Raw genomic sequence first — 24,513 nt, 5'->3', positions numbered from 1 at the left:
ACAGTTTAGTAGCGTCTTATGGCAGCAGAAGTCAGAAGGTAGATGTTGAGTAAGAAGCACATTGTCTCTGAAGCTCTAGGCAGGCTGTGCCTCGTTCCATGCTGTGATCTGAATCCATCCGCAAAGTTCAGGTGATGAATCCCTGACATTCCATCAGAATCTGTGTCTTGGGCCAAATCGTAGGGCTCTTCATGGGAGGTCAAGAGAGGACGTTGCCGCGCACCACGAAGCTCAGCTGCTTGAAAGATGGCACCACAGGCCAAGAGGAGACAAAGGAATGGGTTTTTTTTTTAAATGAAAATTCTCTAGATGTATATATCTCTGAACTTTGTAATGCGGGAGCAGCAGCCTGCCCTGGTGCTGAGGCAGGAAGCAGAATGAACTTGAAAGCTCAGTCTTGGAAACTCAGACCAGTGAGGTCCAGGTCTGACCTTTCCTTCGCAGTATAAAGTAGGAATAAAATCTGTCAGGAATGTCAGGATGTGTGAAGAAGGGTCATCAGAGTATCACATCATCCTTTTATTCTTGATTGTCCCCTTTGCTGCTTAGCATTCTCACTTCCTTCTAATCCTCTCAGTGTGTTCTTTGCCTACTGGGATTATTCATCCTTCTTCTCGCAGAGACCCCATGATCTTGTCCTTTGCTGTCACCTCTCAGCTCTGTCATTCAACTCATCACTAATTTTGAGCAGAGCTTTTTTTGTTGTTACTTTTAAATTTTGGTGACATTTTTTAAATGCCTGTCAATTTACAAAGTTAATGCTTTTATCATTGTTTTACAGTCCTACTGAGTTATGTCCCTCTGTGTCTTCTGTGATCAGTAACACACAAATCACGTGGCAATAGTGATTAAATAATGGCAAAATGGTGAATAGATCCTGAAAGTGACACCTAGTTGAGACCTGACAAGTGCTTACAATGTCTTCTTCCTCCTGTTCAGGACAAAGTGGAACTTGAAGTCGTACAGCTGACGGCTGTTAGAATCCGTGCACCAATTACACGGATGAAAACTGGTACACAGGTTAGTTGATTTGTGATTAGCTTTTATTGCTTTAAAATGTTGACCTGCAAGCTGTGGCCGTTCTGATTCGGTCACCTGATAACGCCGCCCAGCTCGGAGCGGTTCCTGCTCTGGGGCTGCCACCGCTGCTGCAGGAATAATGTGCTATCAGTGGGGAAGCTCCAGAGCTGGACATATTCAAAGAGAAATCAGGACACGTTTCCCTTGTACACCAGGCTGATCTTTAGAAATTCAGGTCCTGCTGAAGCAGCATCATTTGATATGGAGAAGAGTTCTCTCATCTTCATTCTGTTTGCAGTGGAGACTTTCTTCCTTTGTACATTAAAAATCGACAGTGTGTCTGTTATAGCCAGAACAACAGATGCTGTTCAAATTATCTTTTTGTAAGTCTATTTCCCCTTTTAGTTATTCATTCCAAAATGGCTGGTGGTTCTACCTCACTGGTCCCAGGTGAATTAATTCCTTTGAAGATTAAAAAAAAGTTGAAAAAGACAGTTTTGTGTTTCTATGTTATGTTGTCTTAATTTGGAGAGCTGAAAGGGGAAGGTTGATGACCAGAGCAGAGCTAATCAGGGATATCATCTCGACAAAAATGCAGAAAATATAAGAGCATATGATTTGAAGCTGCAAATGGGACAAATGAATTATTGAATTAATCTTTTCTGGTGAAAAACTGGCACTTGTTTTTTGTAGAGCATGTAGCAAATGAGAATAAATCAAAACTTGCTTCCTACAAGGTGGTGGTGGTTTGAGTCTTCTGCGTGATGTATCTCTGCAACATATATAGCAGCCAAATTATTTTCTTCAGAAGAAATACCAGCTCGTGATCGATGAATTTGAAGTTTAATTCTGTTTGCTCTGTGCGGGTTTGGCCAGCATCCTAGAATTACCTAAGAAAGTTGGTTTCTCTGTTTCTAGATGCCAGTTTACGTAATGGGCATCACCAGTAGCCAGACTCCTTTCTCATTTGGCAACGCAGTGCCGGGGTTAACGTTCCACTGGTCTGTCACAAAGAGAGACACTCTGGATGTCAAGACAAGACACAGTGAGGTAAATTGTGTGTGTGTGTTTGTGTACTTGCTTGCACGTGTATGTTGGGAAAAAGGAAACTGCTTCATAACGAGAATTGAGAAAATATTATTCCTTCCATTTACCCAAAATCAAAGAGCGACTATCAGTGTTGGGTGGCTTATTTTCTCTGTGTCAATGTCAACTCTTTCCATGAGTAAAATTTGAATTACTTTCTCCTGTCCAAGGCTTCTTTTCAGCTTCCTGCAAAATACAACTTTGCAATGGATGTTTACGGCAGAGTAAAGGGAAGAACAGGACTGAAAGTTGTTGTGAAGGCCCTTGATCCTGCAGCCAACCAGTTTTACAACATGGCAAAAGAACTGTCCGATGAAATCCAAATTCAGGTATGATAATGTTCCTCGCAGTTAGTATTTTAATTTTTATTTCAGTGCTGAATTCAAGTCTGTATTTGAGGTCTGGAATTCGAGATGTGAAAGAGTAGTTCTGGCTTTGGTTTGTCTTTGAGCCCTTACTCTTGTTTGCGTAATGTTTTGCTATTTGGAGACCTCCAAGCTCCCCAAGTGTTGGTAAGGTTGACGCTGAACAGTCACACACTGAACAAAATTCAGGAGTTAGTTTTTGTTGTAGACCACCTGAAATAGAGGTGAATTGTGTCTTGTGGGTAAGCAGTGATAGACCTGTTAAAGAACTTGGGTGCTGTAGTTCCCTTCTGCACAATCATACTTCTTGGTGACAGTGCTTATCTTACTGTCTACACAGGCATGTTAATTTGGGTCAGGAAATGAATCTCCTGGTAGTTCCCACTTGCCATGCTTTGGGGAGCAGCTTCAGATGTGCAAACTGAATTCCTTTAGATAGAACGAAGCTGGAAAATGTGCTTGAGGAGTGTATCTCATGTGGGCACTCAGTTCACGGGCTCCGGCTTGGGGTAGGTGGAAGTAACTTGGGTGGATGTGGAGGCTCCAAATCTGCTTCTTTTTTCATATTACTTCATGGTATAGCTACAGCCATAGAAATGAATGCTCTTCAGAATAACTGGTAGAAGACGCTGCCATTCTCAAATATTCATGTTTAATTTTCATTTTTTTACTCTACATATATATTTTAGAAGGTTAAAAAAAAAAGGTGTTATGGTTTTATCTGGGTTGGGGTTTTTTTGAGGGTGAAATAACTGGAAATAAATGACTTGCTGCACAGAGCAATAGGCTAAAATGCCTTTTATTTTCCAGGTGTTTGAAAAGCTTCATCTAGTCACTCCAGAAGTAGAGGTGGAACAGATCTTAATGTCACCAAATTCCTTTATTAAACTTCAGACAAACAGGTCAGTGATTGGTTTTTATGCTGTGATTTGTGTAAACAGTTTATCCAAACTGTAAAGCAATTCTGTTTGAAGTAAGCTGGGTTAGGCTTTTAAAATGACTATCACGGTACATCCATATCATACACAACTTATCTGGTGATCAACAGTATCTTATCTGTACTGTTGGGCTCTGTCAAATCTTGCATTAGTTAGATTGTAGCTAGAAAATTCATTTGGTATTTGGAACGTATAGATCCTTATTTTCAAAGATACTGAGCCAGTTAAAGCAGTAACCTGCTTCCTCTAGAGGCTTTATGAAACATACTTCTCTGTGTTTCTTACACAGAGGCTATGATTAGATGTTGAGGTTCGAATGTCCTTTCCAACTGAGAAGTCCTTTTTACATAAGGTGTTTTCAAAGTCTGACATCTTGGACTCAGATCAGGCTCGACGTGTGTTTTTCCAGCACACAGTGTGCAGACAGACAGGAGGACACACGCTGAGCGCCAGGCGTTAGCTGCATTTACTTGTTAAGGGATGGGAACCCTGGAGCTCCAGTGACCATGGTCATTCAGCACCTACTTTTGAAACAGTTCTGTAGGAGCCCCATCACTTGCAGCCACTTATGTTGTTTTGCTATCTCTTCAGAGCAGTTTCCTGATTAATTAGTCAGTAACCGGTCAGATATCAGTTTGTCTGTGGCCCATTATGTTCACTATCCAATGTTGGAGCCCGTATGTCTGAACTCTACTACCAAAACCAATTGCACAATTGCCAAGAAAAGGGCAACTAAAATGCAGCTTTAATGCTTGCTTTCTGGGAGAAAGTAATTTCTATATGAATGAAGAATCTTGGGAGAAAAACAAAACAATCATTTACAGATCTTTCAGAAGATACGATAAGTGATACTTAAAAGTAGCTAATGTCTCAGAATGCTCACTAATTACAGTTTATGTATTTGCTCACTTTATTAATATGCAAATACCATGGTGAGAGTTGTTCCAAAAATTAACCTTGTCTACAAAACCATTTCCAGGAAACTGATGAGATCTAATTAATCACATCCCTGGCGTTCTCTCTAATGCCAGCATTGGCCCTGCAGACTAATCTCCCTCTAAATATTGTTTACAGACAATGACGGCAGAAGCTGCTTGTTGTAGCCTTAACCATTATTATCTGGAATCAAGTTTCCATGGGTGAATGATGACACTGCGGGGCAGTGGGTCAAAACTAGATATCATTCCATGCCTAAAGCCAGAGAAGAATTCTTCCAAGTGAGCTTGAATGAGAACTAAAACTTCCTTCTTAGACTAGAACGCAGGCTTTTCAGCTTTTATTGCGGACATGTGGAAAAAACACGGACTGCATAGCAAACTTTTAGTTTTGCATAATATATTGGTGTAAATATGGTTTTACTGATTTAAGGGGGTCCCCTGTTTTTTGTCATTCTGGTTTGTTTGTTTGTTTTCTTAAGGGACCGAGTGGCTTCACTGAGTTACCGTGTTCTGGATGGACCAGATAAAGTTCCTGTTGTAAAAATTGATGAAAGAGGTTTCCTGAACTCTGGGTCTTTGATAGGATCATCGACAATTGAAGTGGTTTCACAAGAATCATTTGGGATCAACCAGACCATTGTAGCTGCTGTTAAGGTAGTATCATCTCTCTCTTTTTGCAGTTTTCTGTTTTACGACTGCAACAGGGATGAGTAACTGCACATTTTGAACTCCCCTTGTGAAAAATGTGAAGTATAGGAATTAATAGTCAGTTCTGAGCTTTGAAAAAAGTTTAGTGTAGTAAACTAGATGGGTAAGCGTTAAATCCCAAATCCTGTTTTAAAGAAAGGCCTTCATGTGCATGTGCCGTAAATAGTCTAAAAAACGTTTGTCCTAAAAATCTCTTAGGAGGCTGTAATTACACAAGTTCAATTAAAAAAAAAATATGTTAATGTCATAAACATGCTTTTTGCAATGTGCAAAAAAGGCAAATATCATCTGGAGTAATGAATCTAAATGCAGCTCGTGTTGTGAGGTACATAAGTGCTTCCGAGATTTTCAAGATATTGGACATGTAGCTGCACAGTGCCCCAGAACTTCTCTTTCTCTGCCGTTTCGCAGCAGTTCAGCCTTTGCACACAGTGTGAATCTCTGCATGAGAACCTGGTTTATCCGAGGCAGTAATTCCGCTGTTGTGGCGGGTATCGGGTGAGCTGTGAGCAGCGCGGCCAGGGCTGCCCCATGCGCCGGAGCTTCACCAAAACGTGGACAATTCAGGGAAATCTGGGACAAATCTGGAGCAAAACTCAGCAGTTTGTTTCCAGGCTAATGAAACCTGTTTTTTTTTTTTTCCTCAAAACTTCATCTGTCGATGGAATGCTGTTCTGTGAAGTCTAATACATCTTTACTGGTTGGGCACTTGGGACATATGGGAATGTATGTCCTTCATTTCTGTTCAAAAGTCTTTGTGCCAAGAACTTTCTGCATCCGGCAACGTGAGCCTTGAGACACCCACTGCTCCGCTCCCTTGTATCCCTGGTTACTCTGTCAGCATCTTTCCTGTGTCCCAGCTGAAGGAGAAAGACATAATTGAGTGCTGACTCCAAATTCTTTGGAAGTATATTATAATCACTGTGAAGTGGCTTGATATTTTGTGTGTTTTTGTAATGTGTTTTACCATAATGTTCAGCGGGTAGCTCTGTCTTCCTGGCTGGACAGTGGAAAAAGACACTGTGGTGCGGTTTTGCAGTTTCAGTACTGCCAGCGCTGCTGCGAGGCGGTGACAGGGCATGTCTGCAGCTCTGCGAGAGGTGACCTTGTTTCTTCACGGCTGGATCTGGCGAGTGAAAGACATCTGACAAGTTTGGGTTGGCTTGAACGACATAGAGTGGTACTGAAGTTAAATTCTCCCTTCGTGCACACAGGATATCACAGAACTGAGGAGCTGGTGCACTATGATCTTAAGCTTGTGAGCCTTTTGTAGTAGGAACCATCTCAGTTCAGCATCTTGTACGACCAATTTGTTTTTCGGTACTTATTAGGACTATGCTGCTTTTATAGAAATACTATTTTTAACCTCACAGTAACCCCATGGGGTCACACAGTGCTGCTGCTGTGACTTTGTGGTTGAAGAACACAGAGAGGGTTTGAGTGGCTTTGCTGAAGGTCATACAGGAAAACTTGTGACAGAGGAGATGAGCTGAAATCTGTCATGTCAGTCTAAGGCAGAGTTCTCTCCTTCACGCCGTCCTTCCTTCTCTAAGTTCTTGTTTTGTCTGGTTACAACTGTACACAATTAAGAACCAAACTGCTGCAGCAGCATCACTTAACACTTACACCTTCAACTTTGCTCAAAAAAAGAGACTATAAGGTAAGGAGGACGTTGCAAGTAAGGAGTGACTGTGCTTAGCACGGCAGCAAGCTAAGCACTTGCCTGCACCAGCTGTACTCAACTGAATATTTTTATTTAAATACTTTAAAAATTGAGATGCTTCAGCATAGCTGTTTTCATCAATATTAAATGTAGCAGTTGTCCCTTGTGGGACAGCGTCTGAGATTTTAAAGTAAAGCAAGCTGGAAAACCTGTCGGGGAAATGGTGTTTTTGTTGGCTCATAACCTCAGCTGGTTGGGCAGATGACTCTGTGCACTGATATTTTAACTGAGTATGTCGGCCTGGGGAATAGACAGTTGTATATACTGGTATTCTAGCCACTTTTTTTTCAGACTCACCAGAGATGCTGTTTGCTCGAGGCTAAATTTGTCCTTTCCTTTTTAAGTTTTGACATGTACGTTTTCAGATTGCAGGGTTTTACTTTTTAGCATAGCCTCTTCAGTTAGAAAAAGGGATTTTCCTACAAGATGAGCCTGAGGGCTTCTTTTAAAATAGTTTTATTTATATATTTGAGGGTGCTTGCTTTCTCTATCCTTCCATTACTTATTTCCAACAGCTGTAACAGAAAGAACAGATGGAGTTCTTTTTCTTGGGTCATTTTGCTGGTCAACCTAGATAAGTTAATCAAGAATAGTAACATGTGACTTAAAACAAAAGGAAGAAGATGGTTTTGAAGTCTTTGTCTTCAGACAAACTTCCTTCATTGGAGCGTCACTGCACACACGTGGGGTGTGCACATGTGGATAATCCAGCAGACTTTTCAAAAGCATTTGGAGCAGAGGTCAGATGGTGTTTGACAGGGCTCACGAGGGACCAGCTTTGCAGCTATTGCTTGTTTCCTCCGCTGGGCAGGCCTTGGCTCCAGCAGAGCCACAGCCCATAGAAACGGCCTGGATCACCTCGGATTTCTCACCTGGGGCAGTGCAAGTGGGGAAACAGTGACTGTTTCATCCCTTTATTCTCATATACGTTGCAACCGGCTCTGGGTAGCCCGGCTTGAGCGGGGGCAGCTGGACTAGACCATCTCCAGAGGCCTCTTCAACCTCCACCGTTCTCCCGATTCTTTGAAATATATGTACTGATAATAAAAGCTCCACGTCTCAGTGCTGTCAGATGGCTCAACATACAGCAAATGGTTCATAAAGAAAGCTTTGTATATTTGTATTATAAGAACCCCCTTTAGATGACTTTGTAGAGGCATCAAAAATAGGAATTTAATTTTCACTGCGGATGTTTTGACAGGTCTACCCCATCTCCTACCTGAGGATCTCCATGAGCCCTGTTCTGCACACACAGAACAAAGAGGCATTGCTGGCTCTGCCCCTGGGGGTGACGCTGACATTCACAGTCCATTTTCATGATAACTCTGGAGACACTTTTCATTCGCATAACTCTATGCTCAACTTTGCAACAAACAGGTAACTATCAGATGGGCATTTCTGCTTTAAGTGACTCCACATCATCAGGTTCCATACATCAGTGGCCTATAGAAAAAAACGATCTTAGGAGCATTTACCTCATCTTGCCTCTTTTCTCCTCGTGCTCTGTTCCACTGACTCACTGCACGTGGGGAAGGTTCTGGATCAGGAGCTGTCTGTTGCACAGCAGAGCCAAGACTCAAAAGGCCTTTTGGCTTCTGCCTCAAAGAATGATAAATATTCTAAAACAGCCTTCTGTGGTCGTTAGTAACCAATCGCTAATTCCATTACCAGAACATGGCTTGTTTTCTGCAGAGCCCCTTGCAATTGCAACACAGTGATCATGATTAAAAGGGAAAACAAAACTAAAAGAGGTTGTGTGCCAGATTTTCTTTCTCCTACCTAAATGATCTGCGGAAACTTCTGTAGCATATGGAGGTCCCCAAGATGACACAACCTCAGCTTCCAAAATAGATGTGGCAGGGTTGCTTCAGCATAGAGCTAATTATTAGCCCCGGAGAGAGGAGCGTTAACCTCCTTGAGCTGGCTCGGGTGCCCAGGGTGACCCAGCTCCGCCGCTCTCCTTTGCCGGGGCAGCTGGGAACGCTGAACCGATATACCAGTTCTGAACCAATTTGCCAGTTCTGGTGAATACCAATTGACCAGTAATTTACCAGTTCTGAACCAGTTTGCCAGTTCTGGTGAATACCAATTGACCAGTAATTTACCAGTTCTGAACCAGTTTGCCAGTTCTGGTGAATACCAACTGACCAGTAATTTACCAGTTCTGAAACAATTTACCAGTTCTGGTAAATACCAGAACTCACAATCAAAGGTGATTTAGTAACACTATGGCTGGAAAACTGCCTATTGGTGTTTAAATTTCTTTGCTTCTTAACTCCCTGAGAAAGGGGAAAAAGACAGATTCCCTCATTCTGAAGTTCTGAAACTCTTAACATTGGGAAGGAGTTTTCATAGATAATTATGACCTTAGTATTTCCTCAGCATAATGATGTGAGAACTGAAATTTGCTTCAGTAGCACCTGAATAATTTTTGTGTTTTCTTTCTTTTGTCTGACTTCATTAGAAGATAACCATTGCTGAAAACAAGAAGTCAAGCATCTGAAAAGAGTTCAATACCTACTATTTATTGTAGAGATAATGACATTAGCAAACTTGCCTTAACATAAAAGCATTTCTTTTTTTATCTACAGAGATGACTTTGTACAGATTGGGAAAGGAGCCACAAACAACACATTTGTAATCCGGACTGTAAATGTAGGTTTGACCTTGCTCAAAGTCTGGGACGCAGAGCACAGCGGAATTGCAGACTACGTCCCGCTTCCCGTGCAACACGCCATTTGTCCCGAGCTCGCAGACGTGGTGGTGGGTGACGTCCTCTGTTTCAGTACGTCGCTGATAAACCAAGAAGGTAAGCGGCGCTTCGGTCGCTGTGTTTTTGCAGATATATAATTTGACATCGGTGTGACTCTTCCTCATTCTCAGGAAAACGAAATGCATAATTTACGATGTTTGTTCAGAATCAAATGTCACTCTTCTTGTTAATGATAAAAATAGGCTTCATCAACTCCTCTAACTTCAATAGTACCTTGCAATACACGGCTTGTGTTGAATTCATGAGTTTCAGACTTCAGGCATTTTCATTCCGTTAGCTTGAAAGGTTTGTGTTTTGTGGGAATCCTGCAGAGTCAGGAATGTAAATTCACTCACTGTATTTGATTCTTAGTATTAATGAGTATTTGTCAGGTTAACTGCAAGTCCCTTTGGTGTCGGGCTGCCAGCGTCCTACTGTGTGAGACCCTCAAATCTCACGTCTGTGCATTGGGGAGCGTGTGTGATAACAAAAGTCACGCTGTCCGTGCAGTGGGTACCTATAAGACACCAAGGTGATCACGAAATGCTTCAGCTAGCACAAGTTGCTTGAATGGTGCCCAAATGGTTTGTGTTCTCAGGCCCGCCAGGCGTGTGGAGCTCCTCGGTACCGAGCGTCCTGCAGGTCGACTCCAAGACGGGCGTAGCAGTGGCGAGGGATTCTGGCGTCATCACTGTCTACTATGAGATTCCTGGATTACTTAAAACATACAGAGAGGTGAGGCACTGTTAAATCCTACCAGAGCTGCGTTGATTTGTTTGCTTTGGGTGCTTTTTCACCAAAAATGTATTCTATGATTTATTTTTTTCTGTTACAAATATGTAGAAACATTACTTTTAAAGGAAAAAGTATTAGAAATGCAATTATTTTGATATGCGTCCAAGCACATCATGGAGAATAATTCAGTAAATAGTTTCTATTTTTAGCCTATACTGTTCTCGTATTGTACGTTTTGATTTCTTTGCCTCGCTCAGTTGTTTCCAGAGGCTGAACATATTTTGAGTGTGGCTGCTTTTAAGAATAAAGTTTCACTGCAGGATGAGATGCCAACAAGAACTTTCTGAAGCCTTGTGCCGCATGAGCGTGCATCACTGACCACAACTACTCAGTTCAATCCAAGTCGCAGAACGTCGTGCATTGGAAGGGACCCACAAGGGTCATCGAGTCCAACTCCTGTCCCTGCACAGCACCTTTGGGCTATCAACAGTGCGGTTGTACTGCTGACACAATTCACTGTATCGGCCGACATAAGCACCATTATTTTAAAATTGAATTGAGATATAGAGCTTTATGCCTATTAATTTGTGGGGGTTGAGTAGAAAAAGTCTTTACTTTACACTTCCACCTTCAGCTGCTACAAATAAGCGCTCAGGTGACAAACCTTCTAAAACTGGGTATCTCTGCAGCTGTAAACACCCAGTGGCTCTTATAGGTGTTTTCTGGCCATACATCAGTGCCTTCACCGTGCACCGAAATACAGTGCAAGTTAAGACTAGGAATAAGAAAAGCAATCAACAGTTTTACTGTCTGCAAACCATCTTTACTGGCTTAAATTGCCTTGAAAGGCAGTTTTCCAACTTAGAGAAATGAAGGGTTTTTTTATAAACCCAACCTCTTGGAGTCTTCTGTTATACACACAAGGATGTGTGCATATACAGTCCAGTCTGCTTTTGCCTTTATTTGTTAAACAGTTTTTCTTAGCAATGTACTTCATCCTTTTTTCAGATAGTGATTAATGTACCTCAGAGGACGACGGCAACACATGTGAGTGGAGGGAAAACCAGCTTACAAGGAGTTTCAGCCTCCAAAGTGATCATTTCTATTGGGGAAAGAAAGAAAAATTTGAAAGGTATGATGAAAGAAAATCTTGATGCTAATTGTTTATCACATGGTGTGTATTCACAATAGGTGATTTGCGCTTGTTTTTAAGGGTCTGTGAAGCTGGTGTAGTGAGGTTTCTGTGAACCTCCGATCCCTTTCAGGGATCCCAGGAGCTCTAAAAGAGTCTTAGGGCCACATTACAGAATTTGGAGGGTGTTCTGGGGCACTATTAGGATTTCACAACTATTAAAGTTGGTAGATAACAGAGGTGTCATATTTGACCATCTCAGAAACCAATTAAGAAGCAATCAGCTGATTGTTTATATATTTAATTCCAATTGCCTTCTTGAAGTTAGTATTTTTCTTGCTGAGAGTGTTTAGTTACCATCCTTAAGTCTTTCACAGAAGTTATCAGTATTTTGAATCAATACAGAGATGAGGCATCATATTGTGTCCCCTATTTAATAAGCTATATTTTGCTTGATTATGGTTCCTTTTAGGTTTTTGCTTGACATTTAGCACTTGTTCAAATAGAATTTTGTTGTGCCTTATGTAAATTATTAGCCTACAAAAAAAAACATCTTGCCAGATACTAAAATATAAATGGAGGCTCCCAGGATCATATCATTTATTCAACAGACACATCTGAGCTGAAAATTCTCTTTAGTTCATTCTTTCCTGTAAATAAATTATTGCTGTCAAAAAACCCCACAACATATAAAATGTTCATTTGCCGTCTCTTTGGGCTCAGAGCTGAGGTAGGAGCAGCTGTCTGTGATTTCCAGCTGGTGGAGGATCATCATAACCTTGTGAAACTTGTTTCAGAAGGTGGCAGAACAATCCGATATTTCAAGCCGTGCTTTTGCTTTTAATTAATTAATTAAAATAATTAGTTATCGTTTTCTAATTAATTACTTTAGAGATGAATTACTTCTTTTCTTCTCCTTAGGGGAGTGCTTGCCTGCTCAGATTGAAGCCATTGCTGAATTACAGCCACAGTCCATTATCAATTGCCATCTAGATTTTAACCATGACGGATTTGACTTCCCAGCACGTGAGATCTTTATAGCAGAGCCCGGATTTGACGCAGTTTCAGGTAGGATGAGATGAGATGCCACACTCCAGGTGGACACTTTGCACTTGCTGTGGTTTAATCCCAACGCCCTTGGCCCAGCAGATTTCCTTTGGAAGCCGCTGAGCTTTGCTCTGTAGGATCTTGGGCTTCAGGGAGCTGGGAACGTGGACTCTCCTTTAACTCCAGGCTTTTCTGACTATGACAAAGCCTTTTTTTTGCCTTCAGATAAAGCCAGAAATCACCAGCAGCCCATGTCATGTATTTTTCAGAGTTGTAGTAGTAAATCAGAAAGAAACTCTGAAGCATTAATTTGCTTGGGGAAGAAACAAACTTTGTGGGTTTTGACCACAAATGTAGTTCCTAATTTTGCCAGTTCCTGCTTGTGTATTTGTAGGTATATAGACAGTCCATGGGACCCTGAGACAGAAGTGATGTTGGTGCAGAATGTGGACATAATATGCTGGGGTCACACATTATTGCTGGCGGCTGCCACCTTTTACTGCAGCTGAACTGTGCAAAAATAGATTGCCTTGTGTATAGCTTAATTTAGAAAAGAAAATCAGGCCCGGTGTTTGTGAAGCTGTGGAAGCAAAACACTTCCACCTTCAGCTGCTACAAATAAGTGCTCAGGTGACAAACCTTCTAAAACTGGGTATCTCTGCAGCTGTAAACACCCAGTGGCTCTTATAGGTGTTTTCTGGCCATACATCAGTGCCTTCACCATGCACCGAAATGCAGTGCAAGTTAAGACTCAGAATAAGAAAAGCAATCAACAGTTTTACTGTCTGCTTACCAAGGATCTTGAGAGTTCACCCAGTTGTGCTCTACAGAGTCAACTATTCTTTGTGCGTGACGCTGGCCTTTCAAAAGCCACTGCAGCTGTTGCAGCATAGCTAACCTCTGGGACTGAAATGAGGGAAGTCGCATAAATGCAAAAGTCTGGTGAAAGTTCACAGTATCACAGTATATTTGGGACTGGAAGGGACCTCAGGAGATCATCTAGTCCAATCCCCCTGCCAGAGCAGAAACGCCCAGGTGAGGTCACACAGGAATATGTCCAGGTGGGTTTTGAATGTCTCCAGCGAAGGAGACTCCACAACCCCCTGGGCAGCCTGGGCCAGGCTCTGCCACCCTCACTGAGAAGAAGTTTCTTCTCAAATTTAAGTGGAACCTCTTGTGTTCCAGCTTGATCCCATTACCCCTTGTCCTATCATTGTTTGCCACCGAGAAGAGCCTGGCTCCATCCTCATGGCACTCACATTTTATATATTTATAGACATTAATAGGGTCCCCCCTTAGCCTCCTCTTCTCCAAACTAAAGAGCCCCAGCTCCCTCAGCCTTTCTTCATAAGGGAGATGCTCCACTCCCTTCAGCATCTTGTTGCCCTACGCTGGATTCTCTCCAGCAGTTCCCTGTCCTGCTGGAACTGAGGGGCCACAACTGGACACAATACTCCAGATGGGGTTTCACCAGGGCAGAGTAGAGGGGAAGGAGGACCTCTCTCGATCTACTAATCCCCCCCCTTCTAACCCACCCCAGGTACCATTGGCTTCCTGGCCACAAGGGCCCAGTGCTGGCTCATGGTCACCCTGCTGTCCCCAGGACCCCCAGGTCCCTTTCCCCTACGCTGCTCTCTAATAGGTCATTCCCCAACTTACACTGGAACCTGGGGTTGTTCCTGCCCAGATGCAGGACTCTACACTTGCCCTTGTTAAATTTCGTCAGGTTATTCCCCACCCAACTCTCCGCCTGTCCAGGTCTCTGATGGCAGCACAGCTTCCAGTGTCAGCCACTCCCTCCAGCTTGGTGTCATCAGCAAACTTGCTGATAGTGCACTCAATTACCTCATCTAAATCGTTAATGAATATATTGAATAATACCGGCGCCAGCACTGCCCCCTGAGGCACTGCTCTAGATACTGGCCTCAACTGGATTCTGCCCCATTGATTACCACTCTCTGGCTTCTCTCCTTAAGCCAGTTTGCAACCCACCTCGACTACTCTATTGTCCAGACCACACCTCCTCAACTCTTCTGCAATTTAAACATTTCTGGAATTTATCATGCCTTCAAACTTCCCTCTGCAACCGGAGTGCTGTAATTTCTAATGAAATTTCTAATGAATTCTTATGTATATGCAAAAGATGAGCTGGGACTTCAAAGAAGGGGAGATTACCGGAGACTGTGGAAGTGGAAATAAAAGTGTGAAAGTCTACAGCATGTGTTAGTGTTTCATAACTGTAACATGATCTTCAGAAGAACCAAAGCACCATGAGCTGTATGGAAATAACATCAGTTAGATTAGTCCCCATGCCCGTTGTATACAACACTATTATACTTTGCATAATAGTGGCTGCCTCTGTTACTTCATTAGGGAAAGAAACTAAGGGGAAAACGTGTATTGAGCAAATTCTGCTTTTACTTATGTTCTGAATCTTCCAGACCCAGGGAGCTTTTTACTGTCTTTACTGCTACTGATAGACAAATAGGTCCCATAAGACACTAGAAAGCTGGTAAATATCTAACCTTTAAAGAAGCTTCCATAAATAATAAAGCATGTCTCCGCAGAATGGATGATGGTGATGTTAGCTGACTGCAACTTTTAACATGAGGTGAAGAGAGTATGAAATAAGATGTTAAATTTTGTTTCAGTAAAGTTTTTCTATCAATATTAGCATAAATGTTGTGTTCTATGTAGAACTGAGTCTCGCTGGCATAGTATAATAAAATGTGACTGGAAACTGCCATTGTAGGGGTTTTTTTGTGATGTTTAGTTTGGGACAAGAAATATCATGTGTTGTTTTAGTGCTGGGATTGCGATGCTTGGACCAGCAGACACGCTCTCCCATTCTTCTGCACGTTCCTGAGCTTGCCGTTTGAATTCCACCACCTTTTTAGCTCTTCTTTGAAGATGCCACCGAAACTTCGCTCTGCACGGATAAAAAAACAATAAAGATGAGCAATTCACAGTCCACCTGCATTTGTTTTTGTAGGACATTACACCTGTTCCATCACCATGCACAGGCTCACTGACAAGCAGCTGAAGCATCTCAGCACGAGCAAAGCCACCCTCAGCGTAACGGCTTCAGTCCAAGGCTCCTCCGGGGAGCAGATCAGCGCTGAGGTGCCGTTCAGCCCCGGGCTTTACGCTGACCAGACGGAAATGGTGTTAAGTAACCGTTACACAAGCTCTGATGTGAAAATATTTGGTGCCACTGAAATTCTTGATACCCTGGAGGTGAGTCTATTGCTGGGAAGTAGCCCAACACACGCGAAAGCGTTTTGAACTCTAGCCCGAGGCACGCCGTGTCACCTTTGCCATGTTGATTGTCCCGGAGGTGCTTTGGAAGATGGAGATGCGCTCTGCTCTCTCAAGCAGTCTAGTTCAGGTTGTTTTTTTCCCTCGGCAGGTGAAATGTGGGTCACCAACCGTGAAGGTGTTTGAGAAGGAGAAATCCTACGGGCTGCCCAGTTACGTGGTCTACACCGTCAGTCTGGCTGATCCAAGACTTTCAAGCCAGGGACCCTTATCAACCACTCTGAGTGTCTCTAGTCCTCTGACTGACCAGTCTATCACTATCCCAGTGACTGTGATTTACTTGACAGACAGAACCAGTGCATCAGTGGGACGTAAGTTTTTCTCTAGACTTCATGTGCCAAAATAAACCTCTAACTTCTGTTCGTGTTCAAGACGTTTTAAAATTTGATGTGTTAAAATCTGAGCTGGCAGCTAACGTTACCATGGACGTGGAAGCTGCTCCTGTGACCAGGAGACATGATGTAATTGCTCACTGTGACTGAAGCTGAACATGGTTTCCTTTCGGGCCAGCCCAAAATACACTGAAGTTGGCATCAATATCCCAGTGCTAAAGTGTCTGGAAGTAGTTTGGTTTGCTCTGCTTTTATTTACTCTCAAGCATGTAGTGTTATTTTGAAAAAAGGTGAGCATTTGGGGGCTGAGAAAGTAAAGAACACACTTAAGACATTTGTGTATCAATGTCTTAAACTGTTATTGGCAGATTTTGAAGACTGCACTGAAAATAGTCACTAGAATTGAAGTTGTATTATCCAAGTTGAATACACTTATTTGCTATAAATAAAAACCTTCTTTTGGCTGTTTCAGTTTGAGTTAAGAACTATTAACTCTTAAAGCAGATTGAAGAAGATGCTCTTTAACACAATATTGTCTCCTCTTCATCGGTTCTACAGATGGAGCCAGTCTCATCCAGCACTTTCTTGCTTCTTACCAAGTCATGTTCTTCACGCTTTTTGCACTATTAGCAGGGACAGCTTTTATGATTATAGGTAAGAGAACGAAAGATTGAAGAAGTTGTTTTTTTCATAACTTCTTACAATGCATTAGCTGTAAGATCTAAAGGAATAATTTCTTTGTGAAATGATTTTTTTCCCCCACAATATCTTGCAGCCTATCATGCAGTTTTCTCACCGAAGGAACAGCACAGTTATCCAGCGTTTACCCCAAGGACAACTCCTCAACACACCCAGAACAGTAAGCAGCTCTTACCCTGTTACGAATGAATTTTACCTATTTGCAGTGCTGTGGAATCAAACTCTTTCAGAAATATGCAAAAAATACTCCTTTACACAGAATCACACAGAATCACAGAATTGACTGGGTCGGAAAAGCCCTCAGAGATCATCCAGTCCAACCCTTGGTCCAACTCCAGTCCATTGACTAGATCATGGCACTAAGTGCCATGTCCAGTCTCAGTTTAAAAACCTCCAGGGCCGGTGAGTCCAGCACCTCCCTGGGCAGCCATTCCAATGCCTGACCACTCTCTGCACAGAATTGCTTTCTCATCTCCAGCCTCAATTTCCCCTGGCAGAGTTGCAGCCCATGGCCCCTTGTCCTATTGCTGATGCCTGGGAGAAGAGCCCAATCCCCACCTGGCTAGAACTGCCCTTCAGGTAGTTCTAGAGAGTGCTGAGCTCAGCTCTAAGCCTCCTCTTCTCCAGACTAAACAAGCCCAGCTCCCTCAGCCTCTCCCCATAGGGCTTGTGTTCCAGTCCCTTCCCCAGTCTTGTTGCTCTTCTCTGGACCCGCTCCAGCACTTCAATCTCTTTCCTGACCTGAGGGGCCCAGAACTGAACACAATACTGCAGGTGTGGCCTCCCCAATGCAGAGCACAGGGGAAGGGTCACTGCCCTTGGCCTGCTGACCACACTGGTTTGGATCCAGGACAGGACACCATTGGCCTTCTTGACCACCTGGGCACACTGGTGGCTCATGTTGAGCTTCCTGTCCATTAGTCCCCCAGGTCCCTTTCTGCCTGACTGAATGGGAGGTCTGTCATTAGCAGCTATTAAACCAAAATTCACATGGTTACAGATGTACCTAAGTTAGAGTGAGCTGCAGTCCTATCTGTAAAACCACATCTGAGATAAGTCAAACTCAAACTGAAAGTTACTTGCTGAGTTCAAATGTGCTCTGCCCCCCTCAGACTCAATTCTTTAATTAAAGCCCATAATAGGAAGACCTTTAAAATTTTAGTACTTATAAGGTGTCATTTCAACAGGCAATAAGCTAAAGGGCTTCTTTTTCTTGGAATGGCTCATTAGACTCCCTTGCCAGGTGTTCCAGCAGTGATTTGTTTCTTCCTTCTCCACCATTTCTGAGGATGATTTTCTCTTTCCTTTTCCCCTGTGCTGTAGGTTTCTCTGCATCACCTACACTTTCCTTCAGCCCTCAGCCCACCAGCAGGAGAACCAGCCCCTCATCCACGCTCTGGAGCACTGATTATGGTTCATGTTAGAGGCAGCGGGACTCGTCTTCATGCTGGAAAATTAAAAAAAAAATAGCAGTGCCTTTAACAATAGCAAATTTAAGAACTTTCACAGTTTCAATAGAATTCAAGTCTTGAATGTAACTAGCTTAATTTTTTTTTATATGTATTTAGAGCTCTTAGATTATTATTGAGTTTTTTTTCATGTTAGTGTTTCAGTTCTCTAAAACTTGTTTTCCCTGTTGTTTTATGCTCAGCTGACAGGGATGGCTGCACAAAAAGCAGTGTTTACGCTAAGCTGGCTTTCTTGCACTATTCAAGCAATTAGATGTTATGTCAAAGTGATAGTGAGAAAAGCTTTTCTTTACTTTTGTAAAAATTAACTTTCTTGTTAATGAACTTCTTTTTTAAAAAGGGAAAAACAAGTCAAACATGAGCCAAAAATATGGAGGATTGCATATTTCCAAGAGCTATTTTTTTCTTGTGAGTTCCCAAGTCTCAGGAATGCTCTGCACTGATAAGTGTCCTTCTGTTTAGCCTTACAATGTGATTCATCCCCATCGTTTGCTGTTTTAACATCAGGAATGCTGGAACAACTGTGAGTAATTTGGAGTTTTTTACAACGGCAACAAAAAAGAAGAACGTAAGTGTCTTAGCGCAGCCTCCTTTGGGTACAGCTGCAGCGTTCCCTTTGTGTTACTGTAAGCACTTTCTTTTGGACTGGGAATGTGAAGCCTGTGCCTTTGAAGAGGACCTCTCTTCTGGTAGTAAATATTTCTAATTAAAGGTAATTACCTTACCTGTGTTCTGATATAAATATAATACATTTATATAGGTCGTTTTGCGTACAGAAGTACCTCAATAGAAACTGAGCCTCCTTTTATTACCACTTGTCACCTGCTGCACTGGAAATAAGTGGCTGATTTCACACTTGGGATGAGTGGCCTTGTCCCTGGTGTATTCGGGTACCAGCTGATCCAGCCACCCCCAGAATCTGGAGTTAAACTATGCAGTAAGATACCACTGGTATGACCAGACTCTGGAATGTTTGTACCACTATATTCAACTAATAATTCTCATTTGTGATTCTGTAAAACACCACGTAGCATTTAATTGTGGAAGTATTAATGTGGAGGAGTTTTGGTTGACTGTTTTGTTTTCTTCTTGACTGTCTTAAGACACACAGGTATGAAATGCACAGTTCTGGGTACATCGAGTGCTGTGCTAGACCAGGCAGCTGATCACTGTGTGCTCAAAAGAGTTTTGCTTTCTAAACAAGATGCTGACTTGAAGAATTTTTTTTCCAAATTAATTTTAAACAGATGAGAAAAAAAAAACTTGGTTACAATTCTTAATCCTAAAGTACTGCCCTGAGAACAGGAAAAAAGTATCTCAGTGGGAATCCTTTACTTTGAGGATTGTAATTGTAATCACAGTAATTTCAATCCGTAAGCAGGATTTTGCAGCTATCAGATAAGGGCTTTGTTTACATATAACGAGTATCACAGTTGTAACTGTGAATAATATTCAGGCTGTCTGAGCTCTCCTAAGGACCATAGTGAAGGTGATGGCAATTGTTCTGTTTCAAAGAACAAAACATGTCATCCAAAATATCTCATGGCAAATAAAGGAATGGAACACAGACAGTTTATGGCGTACAGTTTTGGTTTCAGGCAGCATTGTTACATGTCATTGTATTGAGTCTTGTGTAAGTTATTGGCTAATTTTGGAGAAGAGGTGCCTTACGTGCTAGTACTACTTAAAGTTGACAATTTGGATGTAAATAATAATCATTTGTATCTGTATTATTTAATAAAGCTTTGTAAGATTCCTCAGTATGCTGTTGATGAACTTTCTTGTCTTGGCTATTCAGGATTTGGCACTAGACTGTGTTATTTGTACTTCACATTTTAAAGCCCCATAGTATTTGCAGACATGATTTCTAAATTGATAATTTTCACTTTTGTTGATTCTGTAATGTTTTTAAATATTTTGACAATTTTTCATCGAGTATTTGTTGTCAGGGCCTTTTCCCGGCTTTCACTAAGCATCTTCAGTTCCTCCTGAAGTCGGTGTTGGCTGAGGAAGCAGCTCTTTATTTTCCAGGTGTGTTCAGACTTCCCACTTGGTTCATTTGCGTTTTATAAGGAAAGATGTCATCCTTCTCCAGCTCCTTTCAGAAAGAAATGAAAGCGTTACGAGTATCTCAGTGCTACTGTTATAAACATTTCAGAAACACTTACAAGAAAGTTTTTACTCTCCTATTCCTTCTCCTTCCCATGCAGCCTACCAGTCTGGCACTGATTGTCCTGAGAAATGAATTGTTCCAGGTGGTGAGAGCACTTTGGCAAATGCCCCCTGTTTATTTCAGGTCTTTAATGAAGTGTGAGCTGCCCCAAGCTTGAGCTAGAGGGGCGTTTAAGAGAAATAAATGTATGAATCAGGAGCTGGTGCGGTTCAGTAGGGAGGCTCTTGCCTTCAGGAGCTTGATGGTCTATTGGGTGACTGGGTGGGTGGCACTGGAGGACAGAAATTTCTCTGAGCGTGTCGCTGCCAATGTAGAGATCGAATTTTATGTGTTTATTTTAAAATGATTAAGCTGAGGTTTGAGTTTTTGGCATTAAATGCTGAGTTTTTCCTCAGTTCACTCAGTTCCTGAGTGATGGGAGAGGGGCTGCTGGGAATGTGTGTAATTACACAGGTCTCATGTGAGTTTAATTGTCTTTTTAAGGTTATTAAGTAACCAAACAGCCCTGCACTCAGACCCAAACCTTGGTCCTTTCGGATTCAGCAGGAGCTTTGCGATTGTTCGTAGAATCAGGATTTAGTGGCAGGTTTACCACATCATGTTGGTTCTTGGGCAAAAGGTTTTTCTTTCTGCTGGGCTGACTGGAGCTCCGAAACCTGTGAAACAAGCAAACCTGATCTGTGAGTAGTGAAATCACTGGAAAAACAGCTCGGGCTGTCCTTGCAGCCCTGGCTTTCCATCTCTGAACACGCAACCAGGAGGGCTCTGTGACCCAAACTGTGTTGCTGGGAGCGCTTGTGTTAGATAGAAACCACGGGATGTGCTCAGGGAACAGCATTGCTTTTCACAATTGCAAATACTTGTGCTGAAAATGCAATTTCAAGACTTTTTTCCCCTCAGACAACAGAAGCCAACACAACCCGAGGGGCTCCCGCGCTGAGGGGAGGCGGCCGCGGGGCCTGGGCCGGGCAGGCCCTGCCAAGGCACAAAGGTATTTGTGGTACAAAACCTTCCTCTGCCTCATTTTAACCACTTCTTTCTTTTAAAAAAGTTCTAGGGGATGGAGGAGGGAAGTCTTACCATGTATTTCAGGGGGTTTTTTAAACCCTTGTGAGCCTGGGGTGTCGCAGACTTGAATGTGATAAGTCATCTAAAAGGTACAGTTGTGTTCAGCAATTGCCATCCGCCAAGATTAGGAAAGAAGAGGAAATTTTATATTTGAAAGAAATTATCCTGAAATCCCAGTCGTGGGATCTGCATGGAGGGAATTTGTCCCCGAAGGGGAAGGAGATGCCGGGTTTACAAACAGTGGGGGAGGAGGAACCACTAGGGAAACATATATTATTAGCATCCCGAATCAGACTGAATAATATCATACTGAAATGTAACAGAAAAAATAAGAGTACTCATTAGAGCGCTGGTACCACGTCTGAAACAGCGTTCCGTACCAAATAAAGCTGGCCTGGGGTGCTGTGCGTGTCTCTGAGCAGAAGTGCGGAACGATAACCTGTGTCAATCTCGTGGGTTTTGGTGAAGTGGCTCAGATTGCTCCCCGGGACACTCGCTGGTAACAGCGGGGCTGGTTCTCACCCGCCCGGGCCGGGGATAAAGAGCCTGGTTGCTGTTCTAGGTTGTCTTGCTGCATCCAGAAACTTCCTGCCTGTCACCACTTGCAAGGACTTAATCACACTGGCCAGTCTAGGTTAATACTGGTCTTCAAGGCAATCTGCTCTCTGATAGAACATCCCAAATGCAGCATCATCACTATCTCCCCCCTTAAAAAGCAGGGCAGATAATGAATAAAACATTGAGCCAACCTTTTCCTTTAAGAGTGTGTGTGATTAGGAGCCAGGATTATTGTGTAGTACTTAAGAAGAGGATATTCTAGCAGCATGTTTGCTGACTTTTGTTCTCTGTATGACGAATTTGAGTTTTACAGGTGTTATTCTAGCATCTTCCCTAATCACTGTGTTTACTTGCAGATTTGCTGTTGGTTGCTGATATATGCATTCATACAGCACCTGCATGTCAGTCACTCAGAAACATCCTCCGGGGATTTCTGAAATCACCTGTAGTGCTGGAGGCAGCGTCGGGGTGTACAGGGAAGATGTGGTGATTTCCTTGGCCAGTTTTGTTAATATATATCCACATTTATCAGAAAGTCCGGCCTACTGTTGTGTTTGTAACAAGCTGAGCGCAAATGAAGCTCATGAATGAGAGCCTTTAGGGGAAAAAATCATTTTAAAGTAAATCTTGAAGGTAAAGTCTTATTGTTTGTGTTGTTTTGAGGAAGCAGTAGCAGCACAGGAGCACAGGGTGCCTTCTGCTATCCCAGTGCAGCAACCAGGGACATCCCAGCCACTGAACAACCCCTAGAAGCCTAACTGTTGGCTTTAAGTACACAGGTTGCACAGATAAACGTTGATATGGTGCATGGAGCTCGGCTTGGAGAAGTCCTGGACACAGTGGTTGGTTGGCAGGCAAGGTATGTGCTCTCAAATTCATTCCTCTTCTTTTAAGTGGCTTTCCTGGTAAGGCAAATGGAAGTTTATTCATGTATTTAGCTTTAAGTACCTATGTTTGTCTGTCTAGTATTGGTGATATGATTAAAACCATTCCTTTTCAGCTCTTTGTCATCTCAGTTACAAGTTTAAGGTCATGGCTGGTCTTACAATCCAGTCTGATCTTCCCCATGACACAGGCCCTCTGCTTTCCTCTCCTAAGAAATGCACCAACTTTTAAGCTGGAAAAAAGGCATTTAGTAAGCAATGGTTATCTGACTTAAGGTCTTCAGGTGACATTACATCTTGCATTTGTTATTTGTTTCATTGGCAAAACTCAGAAACTTCTGCTTTACTTTCAGTTTGAATGAATCTGGGTTCACTTTTAACTTCCATGCGACCACTTCTCTGTATAACTTAGGCACAAGATAGCTTGCAAAACTAAAACAAGAATGGGAAACTGATTTTTCTCCTTAATTCATATGTATCATAGTTGGATTTGAGCTGTGAATTTACCAACAGTAAACCTAGTACCATTTTCCAGATTTTCCCTCTTACTACTTGTCCTTTCTATCTTCAGAGGCATTTTTATTAGAGGTACCGTGTTTACCACTGTGGCCGGCCTGCTCCAGAGCTTTTTGCATTAATAAACTATTTCCTACAATTTATAATGTCTTTGCAATTCAGCACAGCATCTTGTTTCTCTGCTCAGCGCGCTGTGTCTGTTTCAGTGCTTTGGGGTCTGTTTTGCCGTAATTACTAAATGGATTGCAAGCTGCAGTTGGTATTTTCCATCTAGCAGACGTTGCATCCATGTTTATAATTCACCCAATCATTCATTTTTGCCGAGTTCTCTCCTCTTAGTTGCCATGTGATGTTTTAAAGTGCCGTTGCCATTCTGCTTAATCCAAAGGACTACACCTTGTACTTTTGCTCTTCACATAAACAAGTTTGTTTTCAAACTGTTGTGCTTATGGACATGTAGGTGTCACTGTTGTGACCTTTTATTCACTTTCTTTAACTCCATTTTTCGTAAGGGAGTGGTTTCTTACCGAGCAAAACTGAGGTGATGTGAAGCTGTAGTCCCAAACATTCACCTTTGGTGTTAGAATTCTGTTACTTTTGGGAGTTATTCTCATTGCTGACAACCACCTTCTAGTGCAGACCATGGGAAAAAAAATCTTAAGCGACTTAATGTTCCATTGCTTTATTTCTAAATAATACACCAATGCAGGTGTTCCAGTGGGTGTGGTAGTTGCACGGTACCTGCACGTATCTCTGTGTTCAGAACACTTTAATGGCAAATTTTGATATCGAACAAGAGGCTGATCTAGTGCTGCTGATTGTCTTTTCCTCGTTACCCTCCTAGTAAGCAGCTGCTTCGCGTACGCCAGATATCTTGATATCAGCCTAAAGAAAGGCCTGGGATTTGAAGAGGCATTTATTCTGCACCATCCTTCCCAAGGAAAAGAGAGGGACCTCCGTGGAGTCGGGGTGCAGTGTTTTTCACTTGTACGGCGGAGCTGAGCTCACCTTGTTGTTCAGCTGGTGTCTGTGCTCCTGCTACAGCATCAGAG

The 24,513-nt window shown here is 42.5% G+C and overlaps 1 protein-coding gene across 1 annotated transcript in view; it reads left to right on the top strand.

The window, feature by feature from the left end:
- Window positions 1-20,025, top strand: part of NUP210 (nucleoporin 210) — a 63,963-nt gene extending 43,938 nt beyond the window's left edge. The window contains exons 26-40 of the mRNA XM_082059896.1: window positions 940-1,020; window positions 1,939-2,070; window positions 2,277-2,435; window positions 3,282-3,373; window positions 4,827-5,001; window positions 7,980-8,155; window positions 9,370-9,587; window positions 10,129-10,265; window positions 11,274-11,397; window positions 12,319-12,465; window positions 15,437-15,681; window positions 15,854-16,073; window positions 16,653-16,748; window positions 16,870-16,953; window positions 18,117-20,025. Of these exons, the coding sequence (XP_081916022.1) occupies window positions 940-1,020; window positions 1,939-2,070; window positions 2,277-2,435; window positions 3,282-3,373; window positions 4,827-5,001; window positions 7,980-8,155; window positions 9,370-9,587; window positions 10,129-10,265; window positions 11,274-11,397; window positions 12,319-12,465; window positions 15,437-15,681; window positions 15,854-16,073; window positions 16,653-16,748; window positions 16,870-16,953; window positions 18,117-18,217 (2,187 nt within the window). The 3' untranslated portion in view covers window positions 18,218-20,025. The remainder of the gene's footprint in view (window positions 1-939; window positions 1,021-1,938; window positions 2,071-2,276; window positions 2,436-3,281; window positions 3,374-4,826; window positions 5,002-7,979; window positions 8,156-9,369; window positions 9,588-10,128; window positions 10,266-11,273; window positions 11,398-12,318; window positions 12,466-15,436; window positions 15,682-15,853; window positions 16,074-16,652; window positions 16,749-16,869; window positions 16,954-18,116) is intronic.
- The last annotated feature ends 4,488 nt before the right edge of the window (window positions 20,026-24,513 follow it).

The sequence above is a fragment of the Streptopelia decaocto genome, assembly GCF_964273445.1.
Source record: "Streptopelia decaocto genome assembly, chromosome: 8".
Lineage (NCBI taxonomy): Eukaryota > Metazoa > Chordata > Aves > Columbiformes > Columbidae > Streptopelia > Streptopelia decaocto.
Note: the sequence above shows the minus strand (reverse complement) of the source record. Positions and strands in the feature narration are given on the sequence as shown.